Source organism: Myxocyprinus asiaticus, chromosome 20, assembly GCF_019703515.2.
Source record: "Myxocyprinus asiaticus isolate MX2 ecotype Aquarium Trade chromosome 20, UBuf_Myxa_2, whole genome shotgun sequence".
Lineage (NCBI taxonomy): Eukaryota > Metazoa > Chordata > Actinopteri > Cypriniformes > Catostomidae > Myxocyprinus > Myxocyprinus asiaticus.
The window spans coordinates 34,650,880-34,664,980 of record NC_059363.1 but is presented as its reverse complement, the minus strand read 5'-3'; the positions used below and the strand labels follow the sequence as shown (position 1 = coordinate 34,664,980).

General features: G+C 37.3%; 1 protein-coding gene across 2 annotated transcripts in view; it reads left to right on the top strand.

The window, feature by feature from the left end:
- Positions 1-13,311, top strand: part of LOC127411236 (uncharacterized) — a 46,994-nt gene extending 33,683 nt beyond the window's left edge. The window contains exons 5-10 of one of the 2 annotated variants that reach the window (XM_051646652.1): positions 5,252-5,282; positions 5,382-5,490; positions 6,607-6,767; positions 8,428-8,557; positions 9,554-9,577; positions 10,240-13,311. In XM_051646652.1, the coding sequence (XP_051502612.1) occupies positions 5,252-5,282; positions 5,382-5,490; positions 6,607-6,767; positions 8,428-8,557; positions 9,554-9,577; positions 10,240-10,445 (661 nt within the window). In that variant the 3' untranslated portion in view covers positions 10,446-13,311. The remainder of the gene's footprint in view (positions 1-5,251; positions 5,283-5,381; positions 5,491-6,606; positions 6,768-8,427; positions 8,558-9,553; positions 9,578-10,239) is intronic. The other variant, XM_051646653.1, reaches the window with a different exon arrangement.
- The last annotated feature ends 790 nt before the right edge of the window (positions 13,312-14,101 follow it).

Here is a 14,101-nt window from a genome sequence, read left to right as displayed (position 1 = left end):
AAAGGAGGGACAAGTCAAAATACATTTTTGTGGGAATCAGCATAATACCACAAATGTTGTCGATTGAGCTTAACTTGTATTGAATCCGGAATATTCTTTTAATTCGGTTGTAGAATGCGGTTGTCATTCCCGTGTTTTATCAAACTGTTTGTACACAACAGGATTAAGCACTATATTTAAGCACTAAATGGTGAATTGACAAGCGAATTTAGCTGCAGTGTGTATGTGACCATAATGCAGCAAAAACAGATTTTCACAGTGAGATAAAAATGGGGGTTACGTATTTTTGCTATAGTCAGCAATGTGTTCATTTAAATAACTGTAATCTCTTGACTCACTTGTGTTGTCACTTTTTTTGTCACGTTGATGTCAAAAGAATAGTGCTACTCTGAGTGGTGTCCCAACTTAACCAGTCCTTGTTACCGAAAGTCGTCTGGAAAAACACTTTTTATGTCTTCACGCTCATTCACATTGTATATCATATAATAAAGCCTGTTGACCATTAAACCATAATGAACTTCATATACATAGGTTTCTAATGTTGGCAACTCTTCAATAAGTTCTTTATATCTCTCCAGTTTACATTGAGGTACATTTTCATAGTTTGTTAATGTTGAATAAATGTTATTAAGCATTTATAACATGTGAGGTAAAATGGCTCATTACACTGTGTAACACATTTGTTTTTTTTTTTTGTTTTTTTTGGTTCCTGGGTAGTAAGTGGGGAATAATAGCCATTTTCTATACTTCTGAGGCATAACCAATTAGGAAATAACACTCACTACCCAGGAACAAAAATTGTGTTACATAGTGTTATTTGTCAGGTATAGCATGAAAGTCACCCTTTTTATGCATGTTGCTATAAATGTAGTTTCATTAACAAGGTTGTACACTATCCCCTCCCCCGCCGAGCCCTCTTTTCCTCCTCCCCTCCCACTCCAGTCTACTACTGTAAATTTTAACTCGATTACAGATCCTTCAGCAAACTCTTATCATTACATGCAGCAAGATCACGTCCCGCCCTCCGGACCTTTCGCTGCTCTCATGAGCCATCATCCTCACTCTTCAACTACAGCTCTTCCTAATGCTTCTGCATTTTCCAAACAACCTATTCATTCAGATAATTTCCATCCCTCTCTCCCCCTCTATTCATGGGCTACAGGAGCGGATTCCCATGTGAGGCTGCCTCTGCTGGAGAACTCCGCCCCAAACCCATTCCCTCCCCAACTTTAGCCCCCTTCTTTCTATCATACTAATCTCCCCTACTCTGGAGCCGTTCCTTGCACGAGGCTGCCTCAGCAAGCGAATCCGTTTCCAAATCCTTTCGTAGCCAACCCAGACTTTCCAGCTCGCCTTCCCAACTTCACTCTACAAACAGCTATACCTCTCGCCATTCCCTCAAATGCTGCAGTCTCAGAACCTCCAACAGTCTCCAACCAACTCTCAGACATAGATCTCTCCTCTTTACTGTCAGCAATCCCACACGAAAACACGGTTAAGAACCATAGATTTCAGCGAGTTTTCAGTAAGCCTAAAAAATCCCTCTCCCAGCGCTTTTTGCATGCTCACCTTCGCCGAATTCATCTTCGCCTTTGGGCACTTTACTGAAGTTATATGCACTATGTTTCCACATAGTTTCAACGACTAACTATCAATTATACTATCAATTCACTCTCCTATGGCGGAAGCCATTTTTACACTAAAAGGAAGAACAGTAAGCTTTTCAGCAGGAAAACAAATATGCAACAACTTTAACGATTTCATCAATCGTTTGCGGAGGTTACTATGAAGCTAGCAAAATTAGGCAGACGCCAACAAGAAAAGTTTGCTTAACATCCCCTCATCTTCGAAAACCATGAACATAACTATGCAAGGCCAAAGAAAATATGACCAAGACTACATTCAGGACAGGTTCACTTGCAACAAGGATAAAAGTTGATAGGCCGAACACTGTACAAAATTATTACTGTCGGCACTATGCAATCAAGTGTCGCAATTTGATGTCCAATTTAAAATCTGGGTCCTGAAGCAGAAGCAGTTGAGAACCACTCTTATAGACCACATAGTGACTAAATTACCACACATGGGACTAAATTTCAATCCAAAATCACTATGAAAATTCTCATTAAACAAACACCCTAAGGGCACAGTGTTGCCCAGACAAAAAGCGCCATACTTCTTACACATGCCAAGAGTTCCAGCCAAACAGAAGTGAGCAGATCACAGAGCCATATCTTTGGCACGGGTGGCACATTTCCACTAGGTCCATTAGGCACCTCTGCTGTAATCACAGCACACGTGTGCTTGATTTTGTTGTGACAGCCACTGTAATGGATCCGCATGCCTCACTGAGCCTAGCTGAGGTGGGCTATTGCTGTGGCATTCTGAAACAGACTATTTCTATGCCTAAATTAAGCAGAGGTGCTGGCCAGTGGGATTGTATGTAGCTTTATACTTACAGTATGTGCTCTTCTTTTTACAACTGCATCTCAATATTGAATGTAGTAAAAATAGAATATTTACAGCAGAACTACTATGGATAAACTATGAAATATCCTGTGAGCCACATGATGATTTAGATAAAGGATGCAGATTGTTATTTTTGGTGCCAACATGGTTCACCACACACTTGTATTTGTCTATTATAATTGTCTATTTGCTTTTTAAACCTAGCCTAAAGCTTTTGTGGCAATTTCACCTGCATGAGTCATTTGAAGGCATAAGGAAAGGAGGAGTATTTTTGCAATAGCACATAACCGTACTACTCATATTAATATGGTACTGCAGTATGCAGTACTGTATGTATACTGTGCACAGTATGCAGATTTTCTGTATGCATATAATTCCCATATATTGGCATACTACATTTGCTAAAACATGCAGTATACAGCCAGAATACACAGTGTAGAATATTGTCTCACATTGCAATGTGCTGAACTTGACCAATGACAAATTAATCTATTTTTAACTTTCTTGAGTAATTAATTGATCAGACTGCATGCCAGAAGACATTTTTACATAAAGCTGGATTAAATTGGTGCATATTTAGAACTGTTTCACATATTTATTTTTTTAGTAGACTGTATAGAGAATGCAATGCAGTAAGCAATAGACTTGTATGCCATTCAGAATTACATGATTACAAATACTGATCTGTCATTGAGCAGATGATAAAAACAAACTTTTGATAAGAGAACAAATTGATTAGTTGCTTATGTCTTCACTTAATGTAATATCAAGACAAATTTGAAGATGGGGGAGAGTGGGGTATGATTTGTCAGTTGGTAAGCTGTCATGTTACTATAAAAATGTCCCATCATTATATAAAGCTGCCTGTGATTGAGAGATGAGAAAAATTAGAAAAGTGTGAAGCATTTTTAATGTTAAAAACTATCAAGAACTATATGTAAAAAACAAAACAAAACAAAACAAAAAAAAAAATTATGATTTAGACCAGACCTGGGTAACTTACGGCCTGTGGGTCGGATCCGGCCCTCCACATGCTTTAATGTGGCCTGCGGCAACACTCCCAATTTGAGATTTATACTTGCACAAATTGGAAATATTCTGCCTAAAGTTATACTTATTTTGTGCAATCTGGCAACCATGCATGCAAGTGCGTACTTTCTAGCTCTCGCTTTCCCCTTTGAACAAACTCTAGTGCAATATTCTGCTCAAGAAAAAGTGTTTTACAGCCACTCTGTGTCCATTATTGAGGCTGCTTGTGATGTTTGGTGCTACTAAGTTTGCAGGTGATGAAATTAAATATAAAAGTAGATCTCAGTATCACTGACACGTGGAGGGATAATCACTGACACGTGAGCAAAAGCAAGCAAGAGACGAATATGTATATGTATTTTTCATTTGTGCAATTTTAAAATGTTGAAGTCCCCTCGCACCTGTATGTTAATCTAACTCTTGCAGTAATCATTTATCATAGTCATGCAGCCAGTTTTATTCAGTTCAGAAAGTCAAACCATTGATGAGACCCGCATTATGACATTTTTAGCGTGTAAACGGGTAATGTTTTGAGAATAAAATAAGTAAACTAGCCCACTTTGCAACAAACATTAAAAGTTCTATAATTTTTTATTGTTTTTTTTTTTTTTTATATAAAACAAACCCCTGATATAGAGAGTGTTAAATTGATTAATAAATTAACAGGGAAGTAGAGATGGTCAAATAAATAATTTATATTAAGCTCGGCCTTTATTCAGTTTTTTTAATGCCTGGTAGAAAAATATCTACCTTTGTAGAGCAATACAGTAATTTAGGCAATTGCAGAATAGTCCCATTAGTCACACATACGCTTCAGAAAATTGAGTACACAACTATTTCTGGGCTTAAAATATACAAAAAACAAATCAATGTGGAACACTGTATCTCAAAAGGAATACAATGTGGCCCCCTATGCACTACTTTAAGCCCGAAGTGGCCCCTGTACCAAAATAGTTGCCCACCCCTGATTTAGACAAATATCTACCATGTAAGTGTTATGGGTTTTGCCTGATCTTCTCTGATAGTATTTCATTATTTGCACTCTTGTTCATACTCTAGCATGCAGTACATATCAATATTGTATGATCCATCTAGTATACTATGTGGAATTATGTGATATTATCCTGCATATACACACTCACACTCTCACTCTCTTATAGTTACAGTTATGGAAAAGAGTCAACCAAGTCCCTGAGGTGTAATCAATGATATGGATTTGCTGATCAATAATACACAACACGTACATACATCTCTCTCACATCTGTACAGTAAATATTCTGAGACAGGCATATTTGCTATATTCAGAATAGCATACTATCATACTGCTTGTAGACATTTTTGCAATTTGTAGACTGTACACATTGTGAACATTTTTTGTATTTGTGGAATGCAAGGATGACCTACATTAAATAATTCAAATGTGCAGCATTCAACCAGAAAACACTGTGTGAAGTACTGTGCATAAAAGCAGTGCTCTCAATTTGACCTTTAATTTCAAGTTGTGTACACTGTTTTTTATCTAGATTATTACTGTGTGCCACTCGTTGAATTTAAAATACAACATTGCATAATTGTTTTAAAAACAGTGATAATTTGTATGCATTTTTAAAGCTTTTTTAAGTATACAGTCTGCACACTATGCAGTAAGTAGTGTGCTAGTATTCCATTTCACATGTAACCAATACAAAAAATAAAAAAAAAAATGGTTAAATGATCTGGATAATTTCTAACATCTTTGTCAATTTGCTTTCAGACCCCATCTTGCTTTAGAGTACAGTGGCAAGGTATGTACACTGTGATTTATGTATGCAAAATTGAGCTGTTAAAGAGGAGAAATCTAAGAAAAAAATTTATTGAAATCTCTCCAAATTGTTTTCATCAAGGCCACTAAAATCCACCAGCAGACTTTTGGTAACAATCACCCCATCACAGCAAGGAGTCTGGAGCTGCTAGCCACTGTCTATGCTGAGATTGGCAAGACAGAATATACTGGTAAGATAAGCTTAAGTAAAATTCTGAAATCTGTTATGATCACTTGCAGTCATCCTGATTCGACATGAAGTTGGATGAGATATAAAATTGCCATCCCACTAATGTTCATCTCTTTGAGTACTTCTGAATTAATTTAAAGATACTTGAGGCATCGTTTGGGTTCCTCAGCTGGTGGAACCCTTAAGGCACCCTCTCAGTTCTCTGAGCTTACTCTTATCTTACTCTTAAATAACTCTCAAGAACTCTAAGGACTGTCAATGGTTCCTTCAATTGCCTAATCAAAAGAAAAGATTTTGAGACACTATATCTTGAAATTTGTTGAGTACATAAATAAGATATTTTAGGCTGCTTTAAAGGGTTCCTGGAGGACCTTCAGAATGTTCTGCGGTGTGGTATGTAAGAAACCCCAAATAGTGCCATGAGTATCTTTTAATTCTGGTAGTCATATCAATATACAGTATCCACTGTAGCTTGCACCTTTTCAGCAAATGCTCTTGTAGCAACATTGCACATATAACATTTAGTACTTCAACTCAGTGAGGAAGCAAGGAAATTGCATCCCATCTAAGCATACTGTACAAAATTCTGTACAAAAACACTTGCAGATTCTTTCCCGCTAACAAAAAATGTCCACTTAGGTAAATCTATGAATGAGTAAACACATATTTGAAGCATGCTCTTTCTAGTCCTCATCTCATGGTTTATTTAGATCTTGGACATAAATGCCATGTAATTGCTTTGACAGTTTGAGGCCAGGGCATTTTTGTAAGCAGAAATGCTTTGATAGTTTTCCAGGGGGAGGAGTCACACTACATCTACTTTATTGCATTAGCTTTTTCTAGAAAATGAAAAATGTTTTGTACAGGACAGCAATGTGTCATGAATATCAAACTCAACTGCTGACTTTTTTAAAGAAAATGCTTTTGCTAATACACCTCACCTGCATTGACAGTGTCAAAGTTTGAGTGATAAATTAATCTACTGCTAAACTATTTTCATTAAAAAGACAATTTTGAGAGCAAATACATTTGTTTGGTTCTAATTTTTGCCATGTGATGTCAAATATGTTCCTCTGCAGTTTGTTAAGTGCTCTGTTTTTCTTTTCTTTTTCTACAGATTCGTTGGGGGAGTGTGTGTCGAATTTTTCGAAGAGGTTCTCTGCCACAGAGTCGTTTAGCGATGCCCTAAGTGGTATCTCTCATAGCCATAAGGACAGACACTCTGAGCTACGGCACAGAAAACAGTCATACATACATCAGGAAACTCTTAAATATAAGGTAATACTACTCATCTTTTTTACCTTAGTTTAGTTTACTAAAATAGGACATGTTCAAACATCAATTGTTGTTTCTAAAACAAGATTCCTATGAACATTAATCATTGCCCTCAGATTTTGGGGGTTAGTGATTAGGGCTGGGTGTCAGGGATTGGGGTGAGGACTAGGGTTTGGGAGTTAGGGTCAGTGAAAGGATTGGAGATTAGGGTTTGGTTTTAAGTATAAGGGTTTGAGCTAAGGGTTGGTGGGTTGGGATAGGATTCAGAGTTTAAAGTAGGTGGTTGAGGTTTGGGTTAGTTTAGGATTCAAGGTGCCAATATATTTCTAGAAAAATCAATAAAAAAAAATGGGTGTAACGTCATTTTGAACACAATCTGGAAAGCTTTGGAGAACTTCTGGAAAACTTTCAGGAAAACTTTGTACTGGCTGTTAAACACCTTACTGCCACTGGTCCATGTCATCGGTTGGTGTGAACCATACCTCCACCTACTTTGACGGCATTTTTTTTTTATGGCTGTTTTCTTTACTCAGTCAAAGTTTGTCAACATGAACACACTGGACTGCAGAGTTACCGAGTTGATGCAAACTTCCCTGACCCCACCCGTAACCCTAACTACATCTGTACAATCATTTGAGCAGAGATATTTTTCAAGACTTTGTGACGTGTAAAATACAATAACAGATGGTATCTGGTGCACATTATGGCCACGTATTGCTATCGTTAGCATTAGCGCCATGAATGACAAAATACAAATTATCTACTGCATATAAATCTCTTTAAATCATCACTAAGTGGTTCAAAAAGCTTATTTTATTGTTCTTATGTGTATTATATACACAGAATGAGGCATATAGTAATTGATAACACATTTTAATGTCACACTGGTTAATGTTTTACATGTAGGACAGTGTGTGTCTCGTGTTTAGCCCTTACAAAAAACATCTAGAGTTTCCGCAAACTTGCTGCAAACTAGCCACGATTTCGCCACTCATTAATTTTCACATGCAAATGAGCATTGCAGCAAACTCTTCATTGTTGCCAAAGGTTTGCTTCAGTGAAGAGCTGCAAACTTCTGGCAAACATTTTCGGAAAATAGCAAGCTCATTTGCATGTGAAAATAATGAGTAGCAAATCTACGGCATGTTTGCAGAAATATTGCAGCAATTTTGCCAGAACTCTCGATTTTTTGTAAGGAAAATTCTACTCTAAACGCTGGCCCCAGCAGCACGGGCAGTGTTCGAATGCTCGCAAACAGTACACCGTTGCTCAGCAGTTTCAGCCTTCTTTCTAGCTCTGAGTGAAGAACAAAGAGGAACTTCGCAGTAGGTGTATCATCGTCTCTATTGTTCGGATTAGGGTTAGGGCTCTGATTGGTTGAAGGAAATATCCAAAACTTGTTTGACTATTTTATGAAACATGATCTTTTGAAACGTTTTGACAAATTACTGTTTTTTCTTGATGATGAAACATTTGTGTAACATGAACTGTGCATAAATGAGTATGCTGAAGGTCTTAGGAATCAAGAGCTACATCAATAGGAATCTAATTTAGTTTATTAGCTTAGTTGGGACTGCCACAGGCCATCTGTACTTCATATCATCTCTATCAAACATTCTGGCAAACAAAATGTTTTATTTTTTCTTGTCTGTGCCTACTTTAGGTCATAAGTAAAAAGCTGCCCACTTCTATCCTGAAAAGGTCCAGTGTGAGCAGTGTGGATTCAGATTTATCGCGCAGACGCAAAACTAAGAGGCGCGTTCGCTTCAGAGAGCCTGAGATCACTGTTCACGGTGAGAGAGTTTATTGAGATTAAAGAACAGCCTTTACTAGCAGACCCTGAAACCTCCTGGGTGCCTTTTATCTGTTATTTAGAATGGCTCTCAGCATTATTAGGAGCTTGCACATAAAAATATTAAAATAATTTAAACATGCTGGAGCGGGTTCTAAAAATTAATCCCATTTAAGGCTGTGGTTAATGAATCCTCGCTTAAGAAAAAAATCAGAGATGCACAAACATGCGTAAGTGATTTTTTTTTTTTTTTCCAGATTAATTATACATTCAAATAATCTGCAGTCTGTGACAAGGCTGTTATGTTAATGAAACAAGGAATTTAATTTAAGGAATTTAAGGAAAGTAATTTAAAGTGCTTATTTAGTTCTATTTAGATGCATCAGTGCATTTTGTCTTTCAATCAAGAGGTCTAGTCTTTCAATCCCTTACAATACCTACTGTGGTCTACTACTTCCACGATCTGGTACATATTGGTGTACCATTACTTTTTAAAGCAATAAAGGCACAAATAAAAATATTTATTTTTTACATTTTATTAGTTGTAGGCTATATATTTAAATACATACTTGCTAGTTTATTGCTAGAAAGCAATGAAATCACACAAATCAGGGTTTTAATATGTATTCATATGTGTCCCAAATTTTGGTAATACATTTGAAAAAAAAAATCACAAACTTTATTTCAAATAAATAAATAAAAACAGTTCGAAATTTAGAAAGAAATTAAACTGTTCATATAGGTTGACCTCCTGAGGTGGATGAACAACATCTGAAGTTTAAGCTCCTTTTTTAAGAGTTGCAAACCCTACCAATAGAGTTAGGGTTAGGCTGTTAAGCTATTAGGCTTACCTTTTTACAGAAAGTGCCAACTGTGCTCTATAGATTTAGTTAGAGGAAGGCCATCATTTTGAAATGTTGGTAGTTTACAAATACTTTGAGGCTAACCTACACCGTTGACCTAAACCTCATAATTACTTTTTATGTTGGGTTTGCAGACATTCCTTATGACTGTTTAGGAGGTAAGAAATGTGTTGAACAATGTGGTGGATCACTGAAATGCATGATAAAGCTCTATATATTGTGCATGTCAGATTACTTTGCTTGCATTCTTGGACATAGAACAGCCAGAACAGCTGTGGTTTTAAGTGTTCACATGTATTACTTCACAAATTTAAAACGTAATGTTTAGCTGCTGCTGTGTATAATGCATGGAGTTAAGGCTCCCTAAAAAGTGTAAACAGTTGCTCTGTGGTACTATCAACACATTGCTCCATTCATTTGAGAATCCCATCTAGCCCAACATAGCAACATTAGCACAACCAATGGTGTGAGTTTAGGGCGGGAATATCTGTTTGCAAACCAATGCCAGACGAGGGGAGTGCTTTGGAAACCTGTTTGAAAACAGTATATATTTATATATACTGTTTTTTTGTTGTTGTTGTTGTTGTTGTTGTTTTTACAATTCCACTTGGTTGTACTAGAGGCTCAGAAATTACATATTCACCTTTAAGGTTTGGAGAATGTCTTTTCTTGCATGCGATGTAGTATTTTGTAGCTTGAGATATAGTACTGTGCTGTGGTTTTAAGCAGGGGCATAGGAACCATTATAACTGGGGGGACAGACATGTAGCCACCAGATCTAGCTTTTGACCTTGAATTTTGTGGGCTTTATGTTCCACAGTGTATGACACACCCCAGAGCCATTTGCACTTGGCCCTGCTCACCTGCCTGTTCCTACTGCTGTCTGCACTGGGTCTAGCGCTGTACTGCACAGACCGACGGAGACCCCACCGTTCCTGTGAGGAGATGCAGACTGCAATGGCTGTGTACCTGCTGCAATTCAAACAGATCATCTGGGCCTGCTGGATCTGGCTGACCATGCAATAACCATAAAGGACCACAGGGGGCAACAAAGTGTCTAAACACAGGCAATGCATTGGGAATGTCACACCTGGCAAAGAGAAATATAATGGGTCAGGGTTATCTATAATGGACAGAGAAAGAAATAAGGTGTGCTTCTTGATTTTTTAGTGCTTGAAACAGCTCTATTTTCACTGTTATAATGAGACTAGCCACCAGTCGATGTCTTTGAGGATGTTCAACATCCACCTCTTTTGTTTTCTAGTTGACTGAAGGCCATGAGCTTTTCCACACCATTAAGTTGGTGTGTGTTTTTGCCCTTTATACAGTAGTGGCAGAGTAATTGCCACATCCTCATTATACGAAACCGTATATAATCCAAGTCTTCTTTATGTAGCTCTTTGTCATTGTAGCAGTTCTGGGCAATCTGTGTTTTAATATAATTATTAAAACAAATAATACTAATTTTTAAGAATGCTTGTTGTTCCAAAGAATACTTGTGCAGGAATATAAAAAATAAAATACAAAAAACGTTATTCTCGGAACTATACAGGACATACTGAGAACGCAATGAATTCCGTCCATCAGAGTTAGAGCCCGACTGATTTTTTTGTAGGTCAGTATTATCAGTCAAAACAGGCATGCAAGACATATACCTGTATTGGGCTTTGATAATGAAAACTAAATTAATAGTAGTACTGTAGAAAGAATATGCATGTATTATGCATGTAACAGTGGTTACATGCATAATTCCATGTGCATAGTCACAAAAAAGTCATAATGCAAAAAGGTTTCATGCAAAAACCATTTTGACACATGCATATTGCATGCACTGATAGAATCCGCACAGTAAGTGCATGGCTGCACCAACTTTTGCAAGTGCCGCTCTTTTTTATTCTTACTGCTATGGGTGGACTGGGAAGAGAAATAGGGCCTGGATTTTACAAAGAAACTGGCCCAAAAGTGGTATCGCTGTCCTTTTCTGCATATCGCGGCGCCGTTTTGCGGCCGTCTTCAGCCTGTGCTTGTTAGGCACAACCCATTTCAGCTTATCGCTGCCCGTTCAGCCCCGTTTCGTGGACGGCCCACCGGGAAACGCCACGGTTCTCCCTATGGCCAGTCCACCGCTGCTTACTGCATACATGCAATACATAATTTCCATGATTAAATGTTTGCACAGGCTTTCAAATAAATGCTTGTCAATATTTATCCTAGTATAAAGAATGTTTCATCTCAAAAGTTGATTGCTTCAGAAGCACACTCCCTGTGTTCTACAGTACAGTGAAAAAGTATTTGCCCCATCCTTATTTCTTCGGTTTTTATGTCTATCTGATACTAAATTGTTTCAAAAATTCAAACAAAATCTAACATAAAACAAAGGCAATCTGAGTAAAAACTAAATACAGTTTTAAATGATAATGTTATTTATTGAAGCAAACAACTTATCCAATACCAACTGGGCCTGTTTGAAAAAGTATTTGCCCCTTAGTTACTAAATCCCCAAATCTATGAAACTGCATTCATAATGGGGTTCAGCTGGACTAGACACACCCAGGCCTGATTACTGTCAGTCCTGTTCAATCAAATCAACACCTAAATATAACTTTTTCAGCAGCATGAAGTTGGCTAAAAGGTCTCACCCAGTAGCACACTATGTCAAGGAGGATAGAAATTACAGAAATTATGAGGGAAAAGGTGACTGAAATTCATCAGTATGAGAAGGGTTACAAAGCTATTTCAAAGGCACTGGGACTCCAAAGAACCACAATGAGAGCCATCATCTCCAAATGGAGAAAACTTGGCACAGTAGTGAACCTTCCCAGAAGTGGCCGACCTTCCAAATGTCCTCCAAGAGCACAGCGACGACTCATCCAGGAAGTCACAAAAAAGCCAAGGACAACATCTAAGGAACTGCAGGCCTCTCTCGCATCAATAAAGGTCACTGTTTATGATTCCACTATCAGAAAGACACTGGCCAAAAATGCCATCCATGGAAGAGTGGCGAAAACCATCGTTAACCCAGAAGAACATTAAGGCTCGTCTGAATTTTGCCAAAACACACCTTGATAATCCTCAAACCTTTTGGGAGAATGTTCTGTGGACTGATGAGTCAAAAGCGGAACTGTTTGGAAGAAAGGGGTCCTGTTACATATGGCGTAAATCAAACACATAATTCCACAAAAAGAACATCATACCTACAATGTGATGGTGTGGGGATGCTTATATATATATTTTTAAGAAATCAGGAATGGGGAAAATACTTTTTCAATGTATGCTGAATTTGAGCATACAAAATGTATTTGTGTTTGTTATTTTATCAAGAGACTTAAAAAGCTGCCCAAAAAGGGCTTTCTTGGGTCTTTCAATGACGCACTGATGCAAGGGATGGATTCAGGAACCTGGCAATAGATATATGCTCCAGTACATCCAAGAAAGCTTTTATTTTCAGACCAGCTTAAACAAAATAATACATAGGTTTTGATACTATCCTTTTTATTCCCTTTAAATGTCAGCATTGGACCTAAAATCAGACAGGCTCTATAGAATTTGCACACTGCAACCAATGGTAAATTATTCATTATAAATTATGCTTTTTATGTAAAATCATATTTTATTTATTCAGACATTTTACTTTTAAAGCATTTGCTGTACATAATGTGGTTGAATGTGTCTGTGGAATGCAAGACTATACTATTTATTTTACTAATAATCAAATATGTTTAGTACAAATATGCATTTTATGCATTTATCAAAAATGTATATAAAGAACAACACTAAGCATTGTTAATGAATATATTTCAATGTACATGTGAAAAGAGAAGTACTGGCACAATGTCAATACCTTTAGCATCTAGTTTACAACTTCAAATAAAGGGCAAAGCTGTTACATTAAGCACAAATGTTTCGATCTTCTACAAATCATCTCTTAAAAGAGATACAAGACTGTTTCAAGGATAAATTGGCCATATTTTGTGTCATGCAATGCCAGATTTAACTGGCAAATGAAAGAATGCCATTTTACATAGCTGATTGCTTTATCATTCTTTAAACATTTGAGTTTATATTTGACATGAACCTGTACCAGCATCTTGGCATAAGTCCAATAATGGTGCATTAATTTGTTTTACTACGTTTTATAATATTTTTTTTTCTATCTTTTGTAATACTCTATAACTCGAGTTTTAAAGTTAAGTCTTTTAATCTTACTTTTTATTTGCAGCTGTTCGGTTTCCATTTTCTTGTCAAGCATTTTCAATTTAAAAATTCACCTGAATTAATTACATAACCATGCTTTATCATTCGAAGTACCAGTTCGAAGTGCCCTTCAGCTGCTGCCAAGCCGACAGATGGGCAGACAGAGGGATTAATGCATGGCTCTTGCCTGCAGCGTGACCTATAACCACTAGATGGCGCGCTTGTCATACTTTTGGCGGCTGTCCCTGAACCAGCGGCACAGCGGAAGTCTTCGCTCCTCCAATGCTGTGACTGGTTGAAGGGAATTTAATAATGTTTTTGCCTTTATTGTATCTAGGCATAAAAGATGAGCGCCCTGGAATCAAATTGCAGTCATTGTTTTTTGGTCTCAATCACAAGACTATTGTTTTCAGAGTTTTCACACGAAACATCTTTGTTATGTGAAATGTAACCCTGGTTCCCTGAGTGGGAACGGACGCTGCGTAATT